Raw genomic sequence first — 25,466 nt, forward strand, 5'->3', positions numbered from 1 at the left:
CTTGTTTTTACTGGCTGTATAGAGCTTCTCCATCTTTGGCTGCAAAGGACATAATCAATCTGATTTCGATATTGACCATCTGATGATGTCTATGTGTAGAGTCGCCTCTTGTGCTGTTGGAAAAGAGTGTTTGCTATGATCAGCATGTTCTCTTGGCAAAACTCTATTAGCCTTTGTCCTGCTTCATTTTGTACACCAAGGCCATGCTTGCCTGTTATCCCGGTGATTTCTTGACTTCCTACTTTGGCATTCCAATCCCCTATGATGAAGAGGACATCTTTTTTTGGTGTTAGTTCTAGAAGGTGTTGTAGGTCTTCATAGAACCGATCAACCTCAGCTTCTTTGGCCTCAGTGGTTGGGGCATAGACTTGAATTACTGTGATGTTGAATGGTTTTCCTTGGATTCGTACTGAGATCATTCTATCATTTTTGAGATTGTACCGCAGTACTGCTTTTCCCACCCTTTTGTTGACTATGAGTGCTACTCCATTTCTTCTAAGGGATTCTTGCCCACAGTAGTAGATATAATGGTCACCTGAATTAAATTCGCCCATGCTTGTCCATTTTAGTTTGCTGATTCCCAAGATGTTGATGTTCAATCTTGCCATCTCATGTTTGACCACCTCCAGCTTGCCTTGATTCATTGATCTGACATTCCAGGTTCCTAAACAATATTGTTCTTTACAGCATCGGATTTTCTTTTCACCACCAGACACATCTACAGCTGAGTGTCCTTTCAGCTTTGGCCCAGCCGCTTCACTCTTTCTGGCGCTACTTGGAAATTCCCTCTGCTCTTCCCCAGGAGTATATTGGACACCTTCCGACCTGAGGGGTTCATCTTCCGGTGTCATCTCTTTTAGCCTTGTGATACGTTCCATGGGGTTTTCATGGCAAGAATCCTGGAGTGGGTTGCCATTTCCTTCTCCAGTGGACCACATTTTGTCAGAACTCTCTGCCATGACCTGTCCGTCTTGGGTGGCCCTGCACGGCATAGCTTATGGCTTCACTGAGTTATGCAAGCCCCTTCGCCACAACAAGGCAGTGATCCATGAAGGGGACTAATATACTTACTTTTCCCTAAAACATGCATTGATTTTATTTATTTATTTCATTTCTATACCACCCAATAGCTGAAGCTCCCTGGGCAGTTCACAAAAATTAAAGCCTGAAAGCACACAGTAAAACAATATAAAATATAAAAATTTAGGGGCATGTTTGCTTGACTGGAGAAGGGTCACTGAGTTTCAGTTCATGCATTGGTTCGAAAGTGCGAAATTAGGCAGGTGTGCATTAAAATGAGAACCAAATACAGTTCTCCCCCATCTATGTATGTAAGCTGCATGTATTTCCTGAAACTCCCTGCTCTTTTCTTATTCTATGGGCCGCAGAGTGTAGTCTGAGCCACACTACTGAACTGAAGGCCTGGGACCCACTCATCCATTCTTTTTACTAACTTAGGGTGCAATCCTATGCATGTTTAGACAGAAAAAGGTCTACAACCCACAGCATTCCCCAGCATTCCCCATGGCTGGCTGGGGAATGCTGTGAGTTGTAGGACATTTTTCTGTCTAACTAGCCATAGGATTGCACCTTACTTACTATATTGCAGGAATGCAATATAGACATAAACACTTTTAAGACATAAACACTTTCCAAGGTAGTTTGCAAAACAAGTAAAAATTATAGACGCAAGACCTTAGCCAACAGCAGGAACAGCAGGGCAATCAAAACAGAATGTAAAAATAAGCAAAAGCAGTTTTTTAAAAAATGATTGCTTACTCCAGGGGTGGGCAACTTGTGGCCCTCCAAATGTTTTGGCCTAAAGTTCCCATCATCCCGCACCATTGGCTATGCTGTCTAGGGCTGATGGCAGTTGTGGTCCTCCAGATTTTATTTTGGCCTACAACTTCCTCCCCTCCCTCAGCTTAATCTAATGGCCAAAAGGTACAATGGAAAAGGTAATGTTTTCACCTCCCTTGAAAAAGAGAGGAAAGACTGCAGTAGCCGACTCTGTGGAGTGGAGGAGTTCCAAAGGAACACCTCACTCTCCACTGCACACCATAGTGACAGGGTTTGAAAATCTCTGGCTTGAGACAGAAGGGGCTTTTGCAGGTTCATTGTTAATAGAATGGAGTGATGTCATCCCACTTGCCAAGAGGCAGAACCCAACAATGACCTGTTGCCATCTCACAACGTGCATTGTGCTCAAAGAACTCTCCTACCTTTATTATTCCCCAAACATTGCAATCTCTCTATGGTATCTCTAACTTAACAAGGAAGGCAGGAAGAAGAACACTCTCTCTTTCCTGCTAAGCCTTGTGCACAGAACGCAGCATCTCTAGACTATAATAAACTATAACTATTATCTCCAATAAACATGCACGAATATGGAACATTTGATGTTTTCTGAAGTGTAAACCGAAACTTGTCTTTATTTAGAAAATGCTGGCTGGGTGAATTTCTCCCCCAGTTCATTTGCCAGTTGACTTATCCTATTTTCTTTCCTTTGAAAAAACAACAACAACCCATCCCAGTATTTAGAATTTTGTGATGAAATCATATTGCTAGAAGACGGAGAAATATGCGAGAGTGGTACCCACACAGAACTGATGGAAGCAAAGGGGCGCTATGCTCACCTCATTCAGAATCTGCACATGGAGGAAGCAATGGTGGGTTTTAGTACTTAATGCTGATGTACCAGGGACTAACTTGAAGCTTGACTTGAAGCTTCTGTGTGTTCTGTCGACCTGTGTTGTCATTTTGGTTTATAATAATATACAGCTTTTCTGCCCAAAGGCCTCCAAAGTAGTGAACAGCATATTAATACAACAAAAGGTACAATTACAATGTGATCAAATACAAAACATACGATATAAGACAGCAAAATCACAGGATAGAGCAGGGGGTAGAACCTGAGGCCTGGGAGCTAAGTTTGGCCCACCTAGGCCTCCAATTCAGACCTCCAGGGCTCCCCAGAGGGCCAGGCCTCCTTCCCCATTCTCCCAACCACCGCTTGTTTGGTGGTTCCCCAGATGCAGGTTTTTCCCTATTCTAAACAGTTGAAATGTCTTAGGCTTAGTGACTGGCAGTAAGAACTTTAAGCTAAAATATGCTGGTATTTTTGGCCCCTTTTGCCTCCCCCGCCCCGGTATTCCCTCTCCCCTGCCACCAAAGTTTCTTTGAAATGAAATTCACCCCCTTAGAATAACATAAGAACATAAGAGCCATGCTGGATCAGACCAAGGGTCCATCTAGTCCAACATTCTGTTCACACAGTGGCCAACCAGCTGTCAACTGGGAACCCACAAGCAGGACATTACAACAGCACCCTCCCACCCATGTTCCCCAGCAACTGGTGTACATATGCTCACTGCTTCTGGTACTGGAGGTAGCACATAGCCATCAGGATTAGTAGCCACTGATAGCCTTTTCCTCCAGGAATTTATCTAACCCTCTTGTAAAGCTATCCAAACTGGTGACCATCACTACTTCCTGTGGCAGCGAATTCCTTGGTTTAACTATGCACTGTGTAAAAAAGTACTTACAGGATGTTCAACACCCCTGGCATAAGGGAAAAAAGGAATAACAACAACAACAACCCTTCAAATGTGAAAATTAAAGAGTGCTCTCACCAACCCTACATCCCACACACACTTAGGGTGCAATCCTATGCATGTTCAGACAGAAACAAGTCCTATAACTCCCAGCATTCCCCAGCCAGCCATGCTGGGAGTTGCAGGACTTTTTTCTGTCTGAACATGCATAGGATTGCACCCTTAGGAGCTAAAAACCTGAACAGATAATGTGAAGTACAAAAAAAAAAAAAGAGAGGCTTCCCTCAACTAGATGAATTAAGAGGTGCTCTTTTCAACACCCTGTAACTATTCAGGGGTTCAAGGTAAAGAAGCAATCAGTTTAAATAACTAGCCACAAAATAAATGTTTAATAATAACAGTTAAGAACAAGTAATAATGTGCCATACATACTGATCAGGATGTGTATGTGTATCAGATACATCAGTAGGGCATGTAGTGAACTGGGCACAAAATTGTACTGTGCTAAAAATTTCTCCATTCTCCCACCATTCTCATACAGTTTGATAGAAAGGAAATTGCGTTCAAAAAGTAATTCAATGGTGAAGAAAATTTCCGAGAAATTCTCATGGGTTGGGTTTGGATTTCTTGTGCTTACCTTACTTCGGAGGTGGCCAAAGAGTGTGCACGAGTGACCTGGTTTGGATTATGCAATCATCTCTCCAGCAGCCCGTAGCCTCCTCAGCTTCCCACACTTCAGTTAAAGCCTGGGAGAAGATGTCATGAGGTAATTCCTCCCACAGGGCTTTTGCATATCGGGAAGCACAGATGTGTAATAAAATATGCACTGGCTGCCTTGCAGTGATTAGGCAAGCTCAAAAAATCACAAAAATAACGATAAAAAGCCATGAGAATGAGGCAGAACACTGAAAGCTTCGTTCATGTGGGAAGAAAACTTTCAGGGAATTAGAGGATAGATTTTTGCAGAGCACTAGGGATGTCAGAGGAATCTGCTTGGGGGATGGAGCTCGATGAGCTTTCATTGACTCAGCCCCGCGGACTCCATTTTGTCTTCCACCAGCTGGCTTGACTTGGTGCACAAGTGACCATGCAAATGGTGGTCACATGCGTGACGTGGGTAACCCCCTCATGCATCATGCCGTTTTCAGATGACACAGCAACCCGTGCGGCGTCACGGGTAATTATGCAAATGGTGGTCACATGCACAGCACATGTGGGTGTGGGAGAAGAAGCCACTGTGATTTCTGTCCCCCCACCCCCATGAACCAGGTCCATAAATCTATTGGTCATTGAAGTGCTGTAAGGGTCTATTGTTTTACATCACAATCAACTCATTCTTTGAATGTTTGCTTCCTGAGCCTCTCTTGCCCATCATTTGTCACTCAAAATTCATTCTAGAAAGTGTTGTCACAATCTCTGAAGCTGATCATTAAAACAAAAATCAATCAAATATCGTATAACAACAGATGCAACCTATTTAGAATTGTCAGAAATTTGTTGTGTCAGTCACCCTTTCCAAAGCATAATGACCCATTCAGAATTGGTCACACTTCCTTTTTAAAGAGAACAGCCAACTTTTAAATCAGGAGTCACATTGGATATCTAAGCTGAACTGTGATCTTGGCTCTTTTGCTCTTTTGCTCTTTTGCTCTTTTGCTCTTTTGCTCTGCCATTTTACAAGTATAAAACAGAAAACCAGAGCCAGAATCACTGATGCAAGATGTGGCAATAGCTGCTGTTCTAGATGGCTTTTTAAATGTTCTTATAAACACATTTATGGAGGATAAAGCTATCAATGGCTACCAGTCATGATGGTTATATACTACCTCCAGCATCAGAGGTAGAACTGGGTGAATCAGTTCTGCTTTCTGTTGCATTCAGAATTTAAAAATCTCAAGTTCTTTCTCTCCCAAATATGAATAACTTGGTTAATGAATTGGTTAATTCTGATCAAAAACAAGAAATTAAATGAAACTTTCATCATCTGGACCAGCCAAATTCACTCGATCCGGCTATTCCCAGCATGGAGAGGACTGTGTTGTACCTGCCTGCCATATAGCTGTTAAAAAGGAGGATCCTGTCAGAACAAAAGAGGTGGCACCCCTAATTCAGCACCACAATCATGGTTGAATGCACAGGGATTCAAACCCAGACTTTCAAGAGCAAAACGCTCAAAACCTGGGGCCTCGATAAATGAATCTGTCCACTTTGGCTTCTCCCACATTCAAATTATTCTGATCTCAAGTTCCCTTTGTCCCAAATATGGAGAACCTTGCTAATTCTGGTAAAATCTGATCAAAACTGAACTGAAACACAGCTCTTACCCATCCCTAATCAGAGGCAACATACTTCTGAATACCAGTTGCTGGAGAACAAAGAGCAGAAGAAGGATTTACAGGGAGTAAACAAGCCAACGAGGTTCACATCAAGAGCACAGCACCAAACAAGAATGAGTACAAATGTGCAGTCACACTGCAGTCTGAGATTTAGGCCAGCAAGTTCAAGCAAAGACTGGAGTGTCAGACAAACAAAGTCACTAGGCAATGCAGTGCAGGGATGTCCATCGCTGGGAATTCTGGTTCTTTTTTGACTCAACGGAGTTCCATGGCATGCACAACTGGATCTGCATTTTCAAGCTGAGCTGTGGACTTTCCCCCGGACCCCAGGAACCTTTTTTTTTTTTGCACTTTTGTTGTGCAGGTTCCACAGTTTGCACAAATTTCTCAGCAATTTGCACAAATTATGGCTGAATTAGTGCAAATTGCTCAGAAACTGCGGAACCCACAAAAATGTGCAAAATGCCTAGAAAATCCATTAACTGGCCTGACTTGCTGCAGACTGCTGGGCGCCACAGCAGGAACAGGAACCACGTCTGGGGAGCCGAATCTAAGGAAATTCATTTAACTGTACCCCCCCCCAAATGGATTTCATCCCTAATCCAAGGTCTAGGAGCTCTAGCAGAGGAAGGGCTGGGTAGTCAGAAGCAAGAAGATCAGGGACCAGAACGGGTGTAAGAACATCAGCAGCCCTTCCTATGGAGAACGGAGGCTTATAAGCTGAAGCTTTCAAAGCCCCATCCAGGTCTCGGCTGCAAAATATGAGAATCTTCTGAAAGAAGTCCTCCACGTGAGGAGCCCTTTACTCAAAAGGAGTCTTCTTCTGTAACTGGGCACTTCTTACAGTGATTGTTCTAGCATGCTTCTTGAGATGTCGCTGCTCTCAGGGGCTAAGTGGTCACAGCCTCCATCTCAGAGGTGGAGCTGCCCTCCTCTTGTGGGGATAGACCCATGGCCATCTACCCTGAGGACCCAGGCTCCTCCCGGCCCTCTTCCTGATCTCCTTGCATGGGCTTCTCCTCAGCATGGTTTATCTCCAGGAGCTCTAGGTCTTCCTTTGAAGAGGATTCCTCTGGCAGAGGTGAGACAGGCTATTGCTCGCATGTCCTAGTTGTGTGCATCCCAGAGGCATTTATTATGTTCTTAACAGATTAGACACATTCATGGAGAACAGGGCTATCCATGGTGGTTACTAGCCATGATAGCTCAATAGAATCCCCTTCTTCAAAGGCAATTTACCTCTCAATAGCAGATGCTGGGCCATAACAAAAGGAAAGGGATGTTACTACCTTCATGCCTTGTTTAAAGGACAGGCCACTGTTGGGAAACAGGATACTGGACTAGATGGACATGTGATGGTTTGATCCAGCAGTAGGACTCCTCTTTCATAAAATGTGTACTTCTGTATTTGTTTATTGCAGGTACCAGGCAATGCTTTCCTTTATTCAAATGCAGCAACGGAAATGGCTGAGGAAGTTCAGGATAACATTCTGGAAGTCTCCTACAGAGGAGTTGAAAATCCTGGTAAAATGATTTAACATCACAATCTGCTTTTTGAATAGCAAAGATTGTTTGCCTGACTCTTTTCTCATTTCCCCAGCTTTCGATATGTCTGAGGAGACAAGCCAGGAATCCAAAACAGATCTTGACATAGGAAGACAGGCAGGTACGTTATAGCGTCTCTTGCTATTTCTTGAATATATATTTGAAAGAATGTGATTACAAATGAAAATGGGTATGCATGCGGTGGTGATTGGGATTACACCAGCAACCCCTACTTGGTGCAAAAGCACTGGACTTTCTCTAGATGGTGGTATCAAGGTGACCTTTGTACTTCTACTGTGCAGGGTCTGCTTTGTTGGACATGTACAGTGGAATGTCTTTCTCAATCAGGAAGCTTCAGTGTATTGCATGGTCTCACATCCCAATGCCCCATTTACCCAAGGAGAGTCCCCCTAGATAGAAGAGGAGCAGTCTATTTAGTTAAGTGTCCATCTATATTATAAGTCTTCCATTGGCAAATGAACACATTCTCCCTTCTCCTTGGTGGATAGCTTCATGAGGGGGAAGGGTGTTCCGTCCTTGAAAATGGATGGAACATTGGAACCCCCTGTGTCCACTTTAGTGGGGCACATCCCCACATGGAGCTGGTGATGTTACTCCACACCTGTTCCAGTCAATGGAAGTGGTGGTGGGTAGGACCTCAAAGGAAAACAAATAGAAAAACTGGCCACAGCCTCCTGTCTTGGCCACATTGATCCAGCAGGGCTTTGGATGTGGCAGTTCTCACCACCCCCCGAGGATCGCTCTTCCTAGCGTTGAATGCTGAACCAGTGCCCCGATGCCTTTTTAGTGCTCTAATGGACTGGAAGCATGGTTGATCTTTGATATTGATCATATTCCTTTTCCTAACGCATTCTCAAGGAAAGGACATGCTGAAGATGCTGTCCAAGCTGAGCCAAAATTATGGGTTTGGCACTGTAAACCAGGGGTGCAGAATCAGATATGGGTGGTGGCGCATGGCCCTCCACAAGGTCCTTTGTGGGCCAGATGGCACTAGTGGCTGTGGCCACGCCTCAGCATGGAAAAGGGGGCTCATATGGCATTGGGAGGAGTGGCTGCTCTTCCCGGCACCAGTTGAGTCCCTGGGGCTTCACATGGCAACCGTATGGGGGTAGCATGTGCCACACAAAGCCACTTGGGCACTGGGAAGCATGGCTGCTCTTTCCAGTGCCAGCCAAGTCCCTTGGGGCTTTGTGCAGCACATGTCATCTTCATGGGGCAGCACACACTGCGTGAAGTCACTTGGCCAGCGCTGGGAACAGCGGCTGTTCATCCCTACACCGTCCAAGTCCTCAGTCAGCACCACATCTCTGCTGTTATCTCCAATCGGGAATCAGAGATAACAATGGGGAGTCCTCCAGAAGCCCCTCCACCCCCCTGGAGGAACCCAAGGAGACTGTGCGGGATGGATGCAGAACCTCCACAGGTCTGATTAGGCCCACAGACTGGAGGTTCTGCATCGCTGTTGTAAGCAAAGTCCAGAATGAAAAAGAAATCACCCCCTCGCTATAAGAGAGGCCCCCATTTCAGGTTGAATTCTGGACATAAACAGCTCAGTAACAGTGGAAGCTGGTAGCTCCGATTTCGGTGGGGTTGTGAATCCATTTTGGGTTTCAGTCAGAACCAGCCAGAACTCTAAAGGAGCTATCCAAGGTTCTGAACCCTATCCCCAACATGGGTTGAGCACCTTGGATAACCTCTTTAGAGTTCTGGCTGGTTCTGGCCAAAACCAGCCCCACTGTCAGGAATGAATGTGAGCATGTGGAGTTGTCTGGCAGCTCAGATTCAGAATCCGAATGGGAACAGCCAGAACAGAGGGAGGCACCCTCCCCAGTGAGCCCAGATATGGCCAGACTTTCTTCCCAAGATCTGGACACACAGATGGCCTAGCCTGAATGGCTCCCCCATTCCTCCACCACGGGAACCCAGGTTTTGGAGGAGGGGGAGGAGGGGGGTGAGGGGTGTGACTTGCAGGACTCTAGGGTCTGTCACAGAGTGAAGCGGGAAAAGTTAGGGGCAGGGCTCAGGTGCTCCTGCATGTTGGCCACTCATGGAAACCAACACAGGAAGGAGCCACCCTAAGGGAGGGGCATCCCTGCCAAGCAAGTCTGGCTGAGAAGTTCTTGCCCAGACTGCTGGCAAATTCTTTAACTTCCACTTTGTCTCCTCTTTTGATATTCATAGATATGTGGATTAGCTGTTTCACTGCAGTCTGAGAGTGTCCTCGAATCTGCATTTATACGGAAGCTAGTCCTTAACTAATAAAGTAGTATAGCCCGAAGCCTTGTTTCCTGGAGTGTGTTGATTGTGAAGGGGGAGGACGAAGGAACGTGACACCCACTGAAATCAGAGCCACCAGCCTCCACTACTCAGTGATGAAAACTGCTCAAATGAGAAGCAGAAATCGGTTGCTGTTCTTTTAGCCCTTTTTGCATTTTGCTTTGTACAGAATCAGAAAGGGAAACAAGAATATCAATAGGACGTTGCATTGAAAGCTGGGTGATATTGATCACTTTTGGTCAATCAATGCCCTCTACCTTTTCATTCCAGTCACGGATTCCAATTCATTTGACAGCCATTAGGAAAACAGAGGGAGCATTTACCATATGGCTTCATCCAGGGGTGGCTGGCGGTGGGAATACATTTCGCCGAGGCTCCTGTGAAGCCTCAAATGTTTATTTTAGCGGATAGACCCAAGTGACGTCCAATCTTACTTAAAATGCATGAGATTTGTCAGCCCTTGATAACATTTCGGTGTGAATAAATACTTGATGCTTTCTGCTACAGCTCCTGCAAACCAACTTGTTCAAAAAGAGGAGAAGCAAGAAGGTGCTGTTACGTGGAAAACCTACCACACTTATATTAAAGCTTCTGGAGGTACATCCTGCAACAAGCAGCCTTTTCAAGCAAATGCATTTTGTCATTGTAGATTTCTGCTAGAATTACTATGTTTTTAAAATGGATGCTTAATGTGTAAAAAGGAGAGCTGTTGGCGATTCAAACCTGCCCAGAAAATCCACCCTTAGTTTTATCTGTGTTGGGACTGGCTCTGACTATTCAGTGTTTGTTAGTTTGTTTAAAGCAGAGGTGGGCAACTCATGGCCCATGAGCTGCATGCAGCTCCCGCTGCCCCCTAGTGAGGCCCCTGCAATACACCCACCACAACTGCCATCAAAATTCATGGCAGTGGCAGGGGGGGAAATCAGCGAATTGCCACCAAAAATCAGCAGCAAACCACCACAGAATGAGACAATGGCCAAATTGTGTGAGGAAGTGAGAATGGCCCCTGGACCTCCTGAAGTTTCCCACCCCAATTTAAATTATGTATAGGCTCCTTTTAGGGCAGAACTTAAGCTTTGTTGAGGCGAAAGTATCCAACACATACTCAGAGGCATGCAATATATCTACTGTTCAAACTGATGCAGGCTTTTATATTCCCAAAGCATCCTGGGAGTTCTCATTGGCAATGAAGTTGATCACGAACCCTGGCTCCACAACGTCCTCCCTTCCGCAAAGAACTACTGTTCCCCGGAATAGAAAATGATCATAAATAGAATAAACTGATATTCTTGCGGTCTCCTTTCCAGGCAATTAGCAGTTACAGAAAATGGTCTAAGCCACGGGTGGGTAATCTGTGGCCCTCCAAATGTTGTAAGACTACAGCTCCCATCATCTCTGACTATTCACCATGTTGGCTGGGGCTGATGGGAGTTTGAGTCCAACAACACCTGGAGGGTAACAGGTTCCCCAATCCTGGTGTAAACCAATGGATTATATTAAATGGGTGTTGGTGGCACAAATTGAAAGAGGATGGACTCACATGATGGTTCTTTTGCACCTCAGTATTATTATTATTTTTCCCTGTCCCCTCATGGCTGATATCCATATGCACCCAAGTATTTTCCAGGTCTCATGAATTTTTTTGTCATTTGTGCTTAAGGGTGCCTGCTTTCCCCCCAGAAAATGGCTTCTGCACCTTTGAGAAGCCACAGAAGCTGTGAGAGCAGCGGGTGAAGCTTTTCCAATGGGCGAAGCTTTTCCGAAGATAGAGCTGCAGCCATGGGAAAAGCAACCCTGGAAAAGTTCTCCACAAGAGCTGGTTAGAGGCAGCTCACCACCTGTTGGAGAAAGAGCTAGCCTTTCTAGACACATGTTCCTTCAAATGGAAGGCCTTCCTGGAGTCAAGCCCACAGCATGGCTCAGGCTTGGGCATTCTCAGCCACCAGAAAAGCTGCACATCTCTTTGCACAGAGATAAGCAACAGGAGTGAATGAATCCTCCGTAACACCAGAGGCATATCCCCACCCCAACCCCACGGGGTTCTTTTTTTAGGAGATGTGCAGTGCAACCCTCCAGGGTTGTTTACTCAGGAGCAAGTCCCATTGACTTGGGTGATGTAACTTACTCCATACACTAGCAATCATGGGATAAAAGGACAGGGATTGGCAACTGGTTAAAGAACAAGAAACAGACAGCAGGAATTAAACAGGCTGTTCTCACAATGGAGGGATGTAAGAAATGGGATTTCCCCAAAACTCTGTATTGTGACTGGTAGTTGATCTGGAATAGGATGGGGGCTTATGAATCACCCCCCAAAAGAGGACAAAAGTGGACAGTGATTTGCATAAAATTTGCATCTCCTGGTTTATATGTATAGATGCACCTTTAGAAATAATGCAGTTTAAACAGAAATATAGTACATCCCACCATAGTGCGGAAGACTGTGATCGGGTGACCTGTGTGCCTACCTGCTCTCCTGAGAGCAAGACCTCAACAATAGCATTTGCAAGTATCCAGAAGAAAGAACACTTGTGTATTTCAGGACAAGAGATCAAACGGCTTTTAACAGCTCCTGAGGAAGGAAGCATTCCGAAACGCGTTGAGCACAATACATTTTGTTTTCTCAAGCACCAGAGCCCGTCTCCGCACTTTTCACCATTCTGAATTGGACCGGACAGCGCTTCAAAGAGAGGGCTGTCACCTGCACAAGTGGACACTTGGCCATCCCATCAGTGAGGTGGGCCAGACTTGCTGATGGCACAAATTATTCAGAATGGTAAAAAGTAAAGAAGGGGCAGCAGAGCGTTCCAAAAGGAGGTTTCCAAACTGGCTGCACGGGCAATCTGTGCATGCCTCGGAGTACCAGTTGCTTGGGAACAAGCATCATGACATGCCTCTTGCCCTGCTTGTGGGCTTCCCATAGACATCTGGCTGGCCTCTCTGGGAAGCAGGATGCTGAACTTGGTGGGCTTTTGGCTTGATCTAGCAGGGCTTTTCTTCTGTCCTTACGAGTACAGCAAGTTTAAATATTCCTCTGCCAACCATTGCTCATTTGGCCTGGCCTCCCTTTTAGGTTTCCTGTTGTGGTTCTTCATCATGCTCCTTTTTGTCCTCATGATTGGCTGTTCAGCCTTCAGCAACTGGTGGCTGAGTTTCTGGCTGAAACAGGGCTCTGGGGTAAGTGCACTACTCACTGTTTGCTTCCTAGGGTGGCCACTTACACATCACCCCAAAAGAGGAAATGTGTCACCACAAAAAGGGGGAGGACATCGATCTGCATAAGGTTAGCATGTGCTCATTTATATGTACAGATGCTAATTTAGAAAGCATTACTATCATTTTAATAGAAATACAAGACGTCTGCCATTATAGTGTGGAAGACTGCAAAAAGGCAACCTGTGTGCCTGCTCAGTTTGCTGTCTAGGTGGTAACTGCAGATGGGCAATTTCAACGTCCCTGTTCTCCCTTCTTCTAGCGCTTTAGAACCAGTATGGTGTAGTGGTTAGAGTGCTGGGCTGGGACTCAGGAGATCTGGGTTCTAGTCCCTACTTGGCTATGAAGGTCACTGGGTGACTTTGGGCCAGTCACTGACTCAGCTTAACCTACCTCACAGGGTTGTTGTGAGGATAAAATGGAGAGGAGGAGGATTGTGTAAGCTGCACTGGGTCCCTTGCAGGAGGAAAAAAAGTGGGATATAAATGTAATAAATAAATAAATGTATGAAGGATGGGAGGACCTGTCATACTTGATGTCAGGGTTCTCATTCTTCCACTTCCGAGCTCATTCCATCCTGGTTCCACACAGGTTTTTTTTTTTTTTCCATACAGAAGTTCATGTGTATTTTTGTACACATATTTCAAATGTACACATTTTGTACACATGCACCCATTGACTAAAATGTTTGTGTGCATATTAGAAATCTATTCAGTTTCTTTGCACATTTGTCAACTGTGCTGATGTAAATGAATGCATGTTGTTTGTTTGTTTCATGGAATGCTTCAGAACTGTATGGATTGGGTCCATGAGGTATGGATCAGGTAAATCTGTTAAACAGCAACAACACCTCAACAGAGCAAATTTCTCAAACATCTCTACTCTTTAAATCAGAATTGTACTGGGCAGCCTGTTCAATAAAGGTTGCCTTCAAATAGAGGACTATGTTCTGTAAAGCAGGACACATGGCCACCCCACCTCCAGTATCAGAGGCAGGATGCCTATGTATGCCAGTTGCTGGGGAACATGGACAGGAGGGTGCTGTTGCACTCATGTCCTGCTTGTGTGTTTCCCATGGGCAGCTGATTGGCCACTGTGTGAACAGAATGCTGGACTAGATGGACCCTTGGTCTGGTCCAGCATGGTTCTTATGTTCTTACTGCTTTCTTCACTTTCCCAAGACTATGGACTAGCAAAAAGTAAAGCGAGGCTTGTCTCCCTTTTCAAAAGCTAGCTTTCAAGAACTTTGTATTACATTATCTTTCCAATGGTCTCTAGTTCTTGCTTGAAAGAGCAAGGGCATCACAGAGAAGAGGGTGCCCTCTCTCCTGCACAAGTGTAGGTTTTCAAAATCAAGTATAGCTCTCTGGAGACAAGATTATTATCACTTTTATAGTGCAGGGGGTGTTTTTCCAAACATCAGTACCATGATACATGTGGTCTTCTTTGCAATTTAAGGGCAACGCTGCCAACGTATTTGGGATTAACCTTTGCATTGGACAATTAGAGCAAGGAGGAGGTGGCAGATCCAGGCTTTGCCTTACTGCACCAGCATCACAAACGAAGCCTATGCCACTTAGCAGGTGTACAGAAACTCAGACCTGGGGAGGGCAAATCTGGCCCTCCTAAGGTTCCAGTCCAGCCTTCTGGGTCTCCCGGAGGGCCATGCCCCCTTTTCCTGGCCCCATCCCCATTCCCCCAACTTCCCATAGTTTGTTGGTTTCCTGGCTTTTGTGCAGTCCCCCCCCCCCTTTCTAAAAGGTTGAAATGCCTCTGAGTTTCAGTTTGCATAGTGGCTTGAAATGGCAAAATTAGGTAAATTCTTGTTGAAAAGTGAACTAAACTAATTTCTCCCTCTTCCCCCCACCAATAGCCCATTTTCATTTTGTGGCCACTGAGCATGCCTAGTCCACACTGGGTGCTTTTGGGGGGTTCCCCCAACCCACCTTAGGGTCTTTTCTGAAGGTTTTTAAAAATATATTTCTGTAAAACCTTGGGTTTTTTCCAAATCTGCCAATACCTCCCTCTTTTGTGGTAGTGATGCCATTTTGACTATCTAACCAACAGCATTCAATGCCTGGATGTGAGAAATGTATGTTTTAAATGTTCAAAGCAGAAGTGTTTGGTTTCTTTCCTTTTAGTGAAATCATTATTTTTTTTTTCACTGGGCAACACGAAATCCTTCTTGTTAGACAGCAGAAAGAACAGTCCGACGTTCCTTTGATTTCATTTGTCCTTATTTAGGAAAGAAAAAGTAATCTAATCTCAATTACAGGTTTGGTTTTGTTTGTTTGAATCCGTTCTTTAAAGGCAAACTGCAGCTTTGTGCAGAACACAACCTGTAATGTGGGAAGCATCACGGATAATCCTCAACTGCACTTCTACCAGCTTGTCTATGGAATGAGCATCGTTTCCATGGTCATCCTGAGCTTCATCAAAGGCTTTGTTTTTACTAAGACAGTGCTACGAGCTTCATCTACTCTACATGACACCATGTTTTACAAGGTATCACAAATCTTTGGTTAGTGGATATCATTACATTTTTAACAAGGAGTGCAAAATAAACTTTAGAGTATTAATTCATGGGGTCACAGAGTAACTGAGCTGATCACTCTACCTAGTGATCATGAAAGGTATTTCCAGAGCTGCATTACCTGTTAGCATACAACTCAACATTGGCACAAGATTTATGAATGGGGTCCCATGGGATCATAGTGCTGGAAGGGATCTTGGAGATCATCTAGTCCAGCCCACTGCTAAGTGCAGGTTGGCCAACTATTGAGGTGCAGCTGCAGCATCCCTGACAGCTTGCTATCCCACCTCTGCTTATATACCTCCAGTGAAGGAGAAGCCACCACTGCTTGAGGCAGTCTGTTCCAGTGCTAAGCAGCTCTCACTGTTTGGAAGTTTCTCCTAATGTTTAACCAAAATCAGCTTCTGCGCAATTTGCACCCATTGATTCTAGTCCTCTGGAACAGCAGGGAACAAGTCTGGTCCATCTTCAGCATGACAGCCTTTCAGATGTTTGAAGACCACTACTATTTCTCCCCTTCATCTTCAGGCTAAAGATATCCATCTCTTTTGATCATTCCACATAGGACTTGGTTTCTAGACCCTTCACCACCCTGGTTGCTCTTCTCTGGAGGTGCTCCAACTTGTCAATGTCCTTCTTAAAATGGGGCACCCAGAACTGGATCCAGTATTCCAAATGTGGCCTGACTGATGCAGAATAGAGCAGAGCTATTTCTTTCCATGGTCTGGACACTAGGCTTGCAAGTGTGGATCATTTGGGGTAGAATTTAGGGTCAACCTGAAACCATACTTTTTCACAGAGTGTAGGGTCTGACTGATCACAGTACATGTGTCATGTACTGGAGGGGTCTTCCTCATCTACAATGTTACTGCCTCACAGGGGGAGAGAGAGGGAAGATCTGGAGGGTGCTATTGCAATTACACCCTGCTTGTGGGTTTCCCACAGGCACCTGATTGGCCACTGTGTAAACAGAATCCTGGACTAGATACATCCTTGGTTTGATCCAGCAGGTCTGTTCTTATGGCCTTATGTTCTTATAAGTTATATGAAGAAGTACAATGGAATTTGTACAATGGCAACGACTATGGGATAAGTCTCCATATAAATCAATATCAGCTCGAACTAGAGAGATGTCACTGAAAATAGTCTATGGATCTATAGTCTATGACTCCAAGGCATCTCTCATTTATGACACACTCAACTTCTCCTCAGTGTTGGAGGGGGTGCCAGGAGTCAGGAACGTACCGGCACACGTGGTGGGATTGTGCAGAAGCCCAACCATTCTGGCAGGCAGTGGCAGCAGAGATTGGCCATATTACAAACCAAAATGTCCCACATATGCCCAGTCTAGCAGTACTGAATCTGTGTATAGGGGAGGCCAGTGCTTTAAACAGTAAGGAGCTGATTACTCATTTCCTTGTAGCTGCCAGATCCACGATAACTAGGTTTGGGAAGGGATTCCCCTTCCAGGGGTTAGGTTATTGGCATGCCATGGTCTGGCAAATTATTGCCATAATGGAAAAAAAAAATATTGCACACATTGAAGGTGGCCAGGGGTCAAAGCAAACACAATTCATTCCATGCGATATGGTTGGACTTTATCTCATATATGAACAGAACTGAACATCAATATTTGATTCCCTTGCACTCTAAAACCCCATGGCTTTTATAAGGAAGAAAACAGATGAAGAATAATCCTGAGTCTGTCTGATAAAATATTTAGTAGCACTGACAAGAATCACCTGTGACCTCTGTACACCCATTAAGATATAACTGTACGGTAAGAAGATGGAATCCTGATGGAATTCGTTTTATTTTAGTTTCTATTTTGGTTTGGTTTGGTTTTATTTGGCTTTGTTAATATTACTGAAATTCAATAAAAATATGTTGTTTTTAAAAAGGGATTTGCTACCACAAGATGTAGCAATGGCCACCAACTTGGGTGGCTTTAAAAGGGGGTTAGACAAATGCATGGAGGACACAGTTACTAGTCCTGATGGCTATATGCGACCTCCAATATCCAAGGCGGTATGCTGGGGCATTTGCTGGGGACCACAAGTGGGAGGGTGCCATTGTACTTGAGTCCTGCTTGTGGGTTTCCCACGGGCAGCTGGTTGTCCACTGTGTGAGCAGAATGCAGGACTAGATGGACCCCTGGTCTGATCCAGGATGACTCTTAAAGTTCTTATGGCCTTTTGCATGCAAAACACATGCTTTCCCCCTGAACTTTTATCTGGGGCATAGTGGGAAAAACAAAACAGCTGCTGCCAAAAATACAAGATGGCCCCCACTGTTGGCTACCATCCACCCCTCGAGCAATGCCCCAAACTGGTTCAACACCTGGACATTAGAAAGCACAAAATGGTGTCTGCCAGATAAACTGTGGCTGCGGGAACTCAGTCCTCTCTTCTGGGAATTAGTGGAGGCAGACAGGTGGGCTCTGTACAGCCCTCAATCCAGCCCAGTGACAGAACTCAACTTTAGGCAACCAACAATCAAGAGTTTGTGAACAGAGTTTTGCTGGCAAAGCAAACACCCAGCTTGAACTGGAAGCCATCCTGGTCAGGGGGAACCATTCACCAGTTTCAATGGGTGTACTTTCTCCAGTTGCTGGGGAACATGGGCAGGAGGGTGCTGTTGCACTCATGTCCTACTTGTGAGTTTCCCTCAGGCACCTGGTTGGCCACTGTGTGAACAGAATGCTGGACTAGATGGACCCTTGGTCTGATCCAGCATGGCTCTTATGCTCTCAAGATCTGGGTTTGTGCAGGGCTGAACCTTCTTTAAGGATTGTGTTGGGCTGAGGCAACTCACAGAGGGGGCAAGACAAAACTGTACAGGAAGCAAATGGAGCTCAGTTCCCAAAAGAGTCCAGATGTGTGAAACAAATGGGCAGGCTTAGCAGAACTAATGAACCATGAGTAGGAAATACGTGGAGGTTCTTGGGCATGTGAGGATCTACTACAGACCTCTCCAGTAGTATCACTGACTCTGGATGTGCCCATTCTGTGGTGGTGGCTCCTTGCCATCACCAGAGTGCTTAGCGCAGCCTTCCCCAATTTGGTACCCCCCACATGCCTTGGGCTTCAACCACCATAAGCTCCAGCCAGAATGACCAATGGTCAGGAATGCTGGGAATTGTAGTCCCAAAGTTTTGGAGGGCACCAGGTTGAGGAAGGCTGGTCCAGTGGGAAGCCATCTGAGATTGTGTCATCTTGAGTACATGTTTGAGTAGGTGCACAGCGCTAAACAAAATGGTGGCATCAAGACACCATTTTAGAGCTCCTGTTAGCGGACCCTGGCAGCTGCCTGGACATGCCAACAATTAATGCTAGGCCTCGGCAAATCGCTGAGAAAGCTGGTTAGGTCCAAAGAGACCCACCACATTCCAACTAATGGCAGTGGGTCAAGGAACAGGGCTTCAGCTAGAAGTTTAGGGCTCCCACTCCTGGAAGGTCTGTAGTTAAAATCCATTGGTGGCTGACAATTTGGCACTGGGAAGTAGTTTTATGCCAGGCCAAGCAGACTAAAGGCTTGGTGGGATTTTGCTTTCCACTGCAACATCTGGCTTGACTCTTTTGGTCAAGTTGCATGGAACTTGTGTGCCTTTCCTTTGCTTGCCATCTGGATTGCGTAGATTGACAGAGGAGAGGGGAAGGTGCTAGTGGATGGTCTCACTGCTGGACTGAATGAGCTTCTAACATTGCTGTTCTATCATTTTATGTTTTATCAAGACAGGGATTTACATTTGGAAATGATTCCCATTTTAATCAGAATTGTTTATTTCCAGTACTCCTATTCCAGCATTGTAATTCTCGTGTGCATTGCTGCCTTTTTGAAGTCATGCTCCAATGAGAAACAAAACCAAAAGCCATGCCTCTTCATCTTTAAAGGCTGCTTTGCAAAGAAGACCCCCCACTACCCATCAAACAAAAGCAACAGAGCACATTGCTGTATTTATGCCATGGCTCGTATTAAGGCCGCATATATCTGCCATCCAGATGCAGAGAGCTGCAAAAGACATGTCTCCCATCCCATTTTGCTGCTGTTGTTGTTGCTGCTGCTGTTGATGTTAGCGGTTTCTTCCCCCACCTTTATCCACAGATCTTACAGAGCCCAATGAGTTTCTTTGATTCAACTCCCACTGGCAGAGTAATGAACCGGTTTTCTAAGGATATGGATGAGTTGGACGTGAGGCTTCCGTTTCATGCTGAGAACTTTCTGCAGCAGTTTTTCATGGTGCTCTCAATCCTCGTCATCATTGCCACTGTGTTTCCTTCTCTCCTAATTGTAGTGGCTCTTCTAACTGTTCTTTTCGTTCTACTCTTCCAGTAAGTTAGCTGTTATTTCTATTAAAAATAAGGTAGTTTTGCCTACCCCAGTTAAAAAACAAATGAACTGTGGTATATTCAATAAAGGTGCTACCATGCACTCATGAGTAGACATGTGCTCAATGCTCGTAATCCAGCCTTCCAGCATTTTATGTGCAGAAGTGAATTCACAGTCCCTTGCTTGATACATACACACATGCTGATATAGATCATCTGTAGAGGCTCTGCTCTGTGTTTTTCTGGGTATGGTGTAAGGTGGGTGGTGTCAGGGATGAGTCTAAGTGCCTTGAGATGTCTGACAGCACCGATTCTGAATCAGAGTTCGAGCAGCAGCTAGAGCAGAGGCTGGGGGAGGAACCCTCCCTAATGAGCCAAAATGCTTGAAGAGAGTCCTCCCAAGACCTTGACTAACAGATGACCCAGACTAAGTCCCTGGGTTTCTTAGACCCAGACTAAGAAACATGCATGAGAATGCATGTTTCTGTGGAGGGAGAGGAGGGAGAGGGGCATGACTTGAGAGGCACTAGGGCACGATGCAAAGCCAAGTGGGAAAAATTAGGGACAGGGCTCAGATGCTCCACCAGGATAGCCATTCTTGGAAGCCAATGTATGAGGGAGCCACCTAAGGGAGAGGCATCTAGCAAAATAAAGTTGTATTAGCCTGAAGCTTTGTCTATTGTGTTGATTGTGAAGGGAAAAGTCAATCCATTTCTGACAAGTGGCTTTGCAAATACAGGGCCTTCTCTGTGGTGACACTTCAAGTGTGGATCTCTCTTCTAAGGGATATTCGCATGGCTTCCTCTTTAATGCAGTTTAGACCGGAGGTAGAAAGATGGCTATTTCAAAGGACATTGGTGCTGCTGGTGGATAATGTATTATTCTTATGCCCTCATTGACTGGTTGAACTAATTATTTAGATTCTTCCACCTTTCCATTTTGTTTCCAAAACTCTCTTTGCATGCAGAAGGTCCCAGGTTCAACCCCCAGCCTTTCCAGGTAGGGCTAAGAAAGACTCTTGCAGGAAACCCTGGAGAGCTGCTGCCAGGCAGTGTCAGCAATACTGGCCTATGTTGACCAGTGATCTGACTCAGCATGAGGCATCTTCCCATGTTCCCATGTACCCACGGTGGCTCACATCCCCAAAACATAAAACGCGTAAAACATGTGTAAATGTGTAAAAATGTGAAACAATAACAGCAGCACAAATGCGGCAAGTTAAAAACAACAAAGAAAGCCTGGGGCATAACAAATCATAAACCAGATAGGCCATAGGCAGGCTAAAGAAGAAAAAAGCTTACAACCAGCCTCTAAATCCCATCAAACTGGTTAGGGATTTCATTATATTTAGTGATATATAGATATCACAAATAAATAACAATAAATAAAATAAAATTATGGAGGGAGCCAAGGAAATTTCCTGGAGCAGGGAGTTCCACATCCTGGAGAGAGAGAGAGAGAGAGAGAGAGATCTTCTCCCACATCCCAGCCAACCACAGCTCTGATGAGGGTGGGGTGCAGAGAAGGGCTCTCCTGATAATTTAAGTGAAGGATTGGGAACCTTCCAAACATTTTAAACTTCAGATCCCATCAGTCCCCAGTAATGTGGCCAATGGTATGGAGTTAAGGGAGTTGTTGTACCCCAAATATATAGAGGACCGCTGGTTTGCTGCCCCTAACTTAACAGAATAAGTAGGATCATGTAGGAGAGAGTATTTCAAGTACCTGAGGCGAGGTCATTTTGGGCTTTAAAGGCAACCACCAGCATTTTGAATCACACCCAGAAATGAACTGGAAGCCAGACTGGCTGCTGCAGTAATGATCTGTCAGGGATTCCATCCCAGTGAGGCAATGGCTCAGGAAGAGCACACAATTATTGTCATATGAGTGAACTGGGTCCTTAAGAGCACACATGTTGACTGGTGCAGATCCGGAGCAAAACAGGTTCAGGACCTTGGACAATACTCAAGGTACTGACTCAGCGATTCTTGGGGTGTGTTCAGTAACCCTGGCTAGCAGTCTTGCACCTAAGATAAGACACATCACCCCAGCACTGGTCTGGAGCAATGCCCAAGTTTTATAGCCAGCCAGGAGAGTCCTGGTGAGAGCTTCACCCTCTCAAGTGATGCATCTGATTTTCTTAAAGGGCTGGCACATTTTTTCTGCAGTCACTGACTTCTTTGGGGGTGGGGGGAGGCTGAGGAATGGGAATCTGGTTGGGGAAATACTCCTGAGAGCCTTCTTGCTTGCTGGTGGAGTCTGAGATCCACACCTTGGAGTCAGTGGTTTGCAATACTTCCCCAGGATTTAGCAGACTGGGTGTGAGATCTAAGGCAACTGAGCCTTTCTTAGGGGGGACCAGGGTCGGATCCCTCCTTGGAGCTGCTGGAGAACTCAGTCTCTGAGGGTTCCCAGCCTGGACCGTCACAGGCATTCCATCCTCCAAAGGACTGGCTCCAGTCAAAACTGTAGAACCAGCATTTCACAAACAGGATGCTCCTGAACATTTGTGAAAAGCCAGCCCCACATAGGTCATGTTTCAGTGGTCCAGCTTCACTAAGCCAATGCTCCCCAGCCCCATAGTGCTGCTGTTCTGCCTGGGATATGGCTGTTTGATTAATATTTTTATCTATTGGGTTGTTCATGCTGTCATTAAGACACCTTGTCAGTCTGGAAGGACAGAAAGGCACAGCACAACACAAATATGTTTTGTTTTTTGTTTTTTATCTTGGGGCAAAAAACAAACAAACACAGAGGCAAGTTAAGCTGAGAGTGTCCCAGGGGTGATGCTCTCATGCTGAATGATAGTGTTCTTGGCCTACCTCTTGCAGGCTAAGGCAGGGGTGCCTAACCTCTTTTAGCCAGAGGGCTGAATTTAATTTTGGAGACACTCTTGAGGGCCACATTCCAGTGGAGGGCTGAGTTGAAGGCAAGGGGCATGGCCCTGCTTCCATGCATACATGCAGTAAAACACTATAATCCTGCCTATACACTATGTTCAGCATCTAAGGCCCTCCTCCAAGTGCCTCCTCTGAAGGAGGCTCAGAGGGCAGCAACAAGAAAGAGGGTCTTCTTAGTGGTGACCCCTAATTATGGATTATTTCCCAAATGAGGCCCACCTGGCACCACTATTGTTACCTTTTCGGTGCCAGGTTAAGACCTTTCTCTTTTCTCAGGCATTTGGCAGCATATGGTGAGTTTTGACCAGGTCCTGGATGTGTTTTATGGTTCATTGCTTAAAGTAGTTTTTAGATTTACTTATGTTATCTGTGTATTTTTATGTAAATGATTTTTAAACTTTGTATGCTGTATTTTTAATGGTTTTTAATCTTTGTAAACCACCCAGAGAGCTTCAGCTATGGGTCAGTACAGAAATGTCAATAATAATAATAATAATAATATGCAAATTCCATTTTGTACTGCTCAAATCTTGAAGAATACTTAAAGCTGCAACCCTATACCCACTTACCTAGGAATAAATCCCATTGAATTCAATGAGACTTACTTCTGAGTAGACATACAAAAAAATGCTTCTATTAGTGGTGGGAGTCAATTATTTAGAGTTTTAAAATCCAGAATGCTGGGGGGGGGGGCGGTAGCAGGGTTCTGAATCCACTTCTAAAGCTGAGATCTAACTTTGCACAATTCATCTGCCTATTGTTGCAGAGTTTTTCAGAACACCATCCGAGAGCTAAAACGGGTTGAAAACATCAGCAGGTCTCCATGGTTTTCTTTGATCACATCTTCTGTCCAAGGTCTTAGTACGATCCATGCCTACCAAAAGAAGGAAGACTATATCAATCAGTAAGTCACCTGGCCCACAAGTCACATTTTTTTTCACTCAAACAGAATGGATAAAGCCTTGCTGTTATTCTTCACCTGGTCACCAATCTTGATGATTTTGCACCTGCCAGGACATTGATGAAGCCAGTCTGTTATTGGGTGACATAAACAATAGAGATCATGTGGCTTTTCATTTGCAGGAAATGGCAAGCCATGGGACTCTTGGATTGCACCGTGGATTCTCAGAATTGTCTCAAAGAGATCGTTATGTGCATAGCCATATGGTATTCCCACTGGAGCTCTTTATATTCTTTTCCCCAGCATTAAGCTATTGCTAGGACTGGGTTTTTAAAGTGAAAGAATTCAGCACACCTGTGAGTCTGCTACTAGGTCCTTCATGACCTGGAATCTAGCTGGAGAAATGGGGCACCAAGCTACCAAGTGCTGGTATGATCTTTCTGTTCGGAGCCACAGGAATTTTCAGAGTGTGCCCACAGAGAAAGGAAGCTTCAGACTTTATCCATGTCAGTGGGCTTGAAAAATCCTTACAAACAGCGCCAGAGTGGGGGTTTGAGGTGTGTGTTGTAGAATGCAACACACTGGGGTTAGTCAGGCAGCACCAGGTCTCTGAGGCTCTCATGAGAAAGATGGTTATTCACACTGAAATATCCCCCACCCATCCAGATGTAAACATTATAGTTTCTTTCTTGCCATATTCTGCCCCATTCAGCCAGGGGTGGAGCTGAAATAATGTACTCATAAGTATAACCTTACTCAAGAGCAGTCCTTATTCCTTAAGTGGGCACTTCTTCATCTTGCAGCTGGCTGAGCCTTGACCTTTAGATGCCTGCACTCCCTGGGTCTAGGTGGCCACTCATAAGGACATAAGAAGAGCCATGCTGGATCAGACCAAGGCTCCATCTTTTCCATTGTTCACACAGTGGCCAACCAGATGCCTATAGGGAACCCACAAGTAGGAACCCACAAGTGCAACAGCACCCTGCCACCCATGTTCCCCAGCAGCTGGTATATATAACCCTACTGCCTCTGATACTGGAAGCAGCTTACAGTCATCAAGACTCAAAGCCATTCATAGCCTTCTCCTCCTGGAATTTCTCCAATGCCCTTTTAAAGCTATCCAAATTGGTGGCCATCACTACATCTTGTGGAAGTGAATTCCATAGTTTAACTATGCGCTGTGTGAAGAAGTCCTTCCTTTTATCTGTCCTGAATCTCCCACCAATCAGCTTCATGTGATGACCTCAGGTTTTATTATTATGAGAGAGTGAGAACAATGTCTCCCTATCCACTTCCCCACACCATGCATAATTTTGTACACCTCATTCATCTTTCCTCTAAGCTAAATAGTCCCAGCTGCTGTAAACATCCATCATAGGGGAGTTGCTCCAGGCCCTTGATCATTTTAGTTGCCCTTTTCTGCAATTTTTCAAAGTCTACAATACCCTTTTTTAGGTGCAGTGACCAAAACTGTACACAGTATTCCAAGTGTGGTCACACCATAGATTTGTATAAGGGCAGTATGGTATTGGCAGTTTTATTTTTTATTCCTCTCTTAATTATGCCTAACATGGCATTTTCCATTATCACAGCAGCTCCACACTGGGTCAACATTTTCATCAAGCTGCCCACCACAACCCCAAGATCTCTTTCTTAGTCAGCTCAGAACCCATTAGCATACACATGACATTGGGATATTTTGCCCAAACGTACATCACTTTACGCTTGTTTACATTGAATTGGATTTGCCATTTTGATGCCCATTCTCCCAGTTTGATCCTTTTGGAGCTCATCACAATCCCTTTTTGTTATACTCACCTTAAATAATTTGGTGTCATCAGCAAACTTGGCCACCCCA

The 25,466-nt window shown here is 45.0% G+C and overlaps 1 protein-coding gene across 1 annotated transcript in view; it reads left to right on the forward strand.

The window, feature by feature from the left end:
- The window catches only part of LOC146338881 (ATP-binding cassette sub-family C member 12-like), a 117,395-nt gene that overhangs the window by 61,638 nt on the left and 30,291 nt on the right, over nucleotides 1–25,466 (forward strand). Inside the window, exons 15-22 of the mRNA XM_084812425.1 lie at nucleotides 2,535–2,669; nucleotides 7,312–7,414; nucleotides 7,491–7,556; nucleotides 10,241–10,330; nucleotides 12,807–12,910; nucleotides 15,257–15,451; nucleotides 19,584–19,810; nucleotides 23,474–23,611. Of these exons, the coding sequence (XP_084668551.1) occupies nucleotides 2,535–2,669; nucleotides 7,312–7,414; nucleotides 7,491–7,556; nucleotides 10,241–10,330; nucleotides 12,807–12,910; nucleotides 15,257–15,451; nucleotides 19,584–19,810; nucleotides 23,474–23,611 (1,058 nt within the window). The remainder of the gene's footprint in view (nucleotides 1–2,534; nucleotides 2,670–7,311; nucleotides 7,415–7,490; nucleotides 7,557–10,240; nucleotides 10,331–12,806; nucleotides 12,911–15,256; nucleotides 15,452–19,583; nucleotides 19,811–23,473; nucleotides 23,612–25,466) is intronic.

Source organism: Heloderma suspectum, chromosome 8 (genome assembly GCF_057233095.1).
Source record: "Heloderma suspectum isolate Gila_16-S chromosome 8, 16-S_ref, whole genome shotgun sequence".
In the NCBI taxonomy this organism is placed as follows: domain Eukaryota; kingdom Metazoa; phylum Chordata; class Lepidosauria; order Squamata; family Helodermatidae; genus Heloderma; species Heloderma suspectum.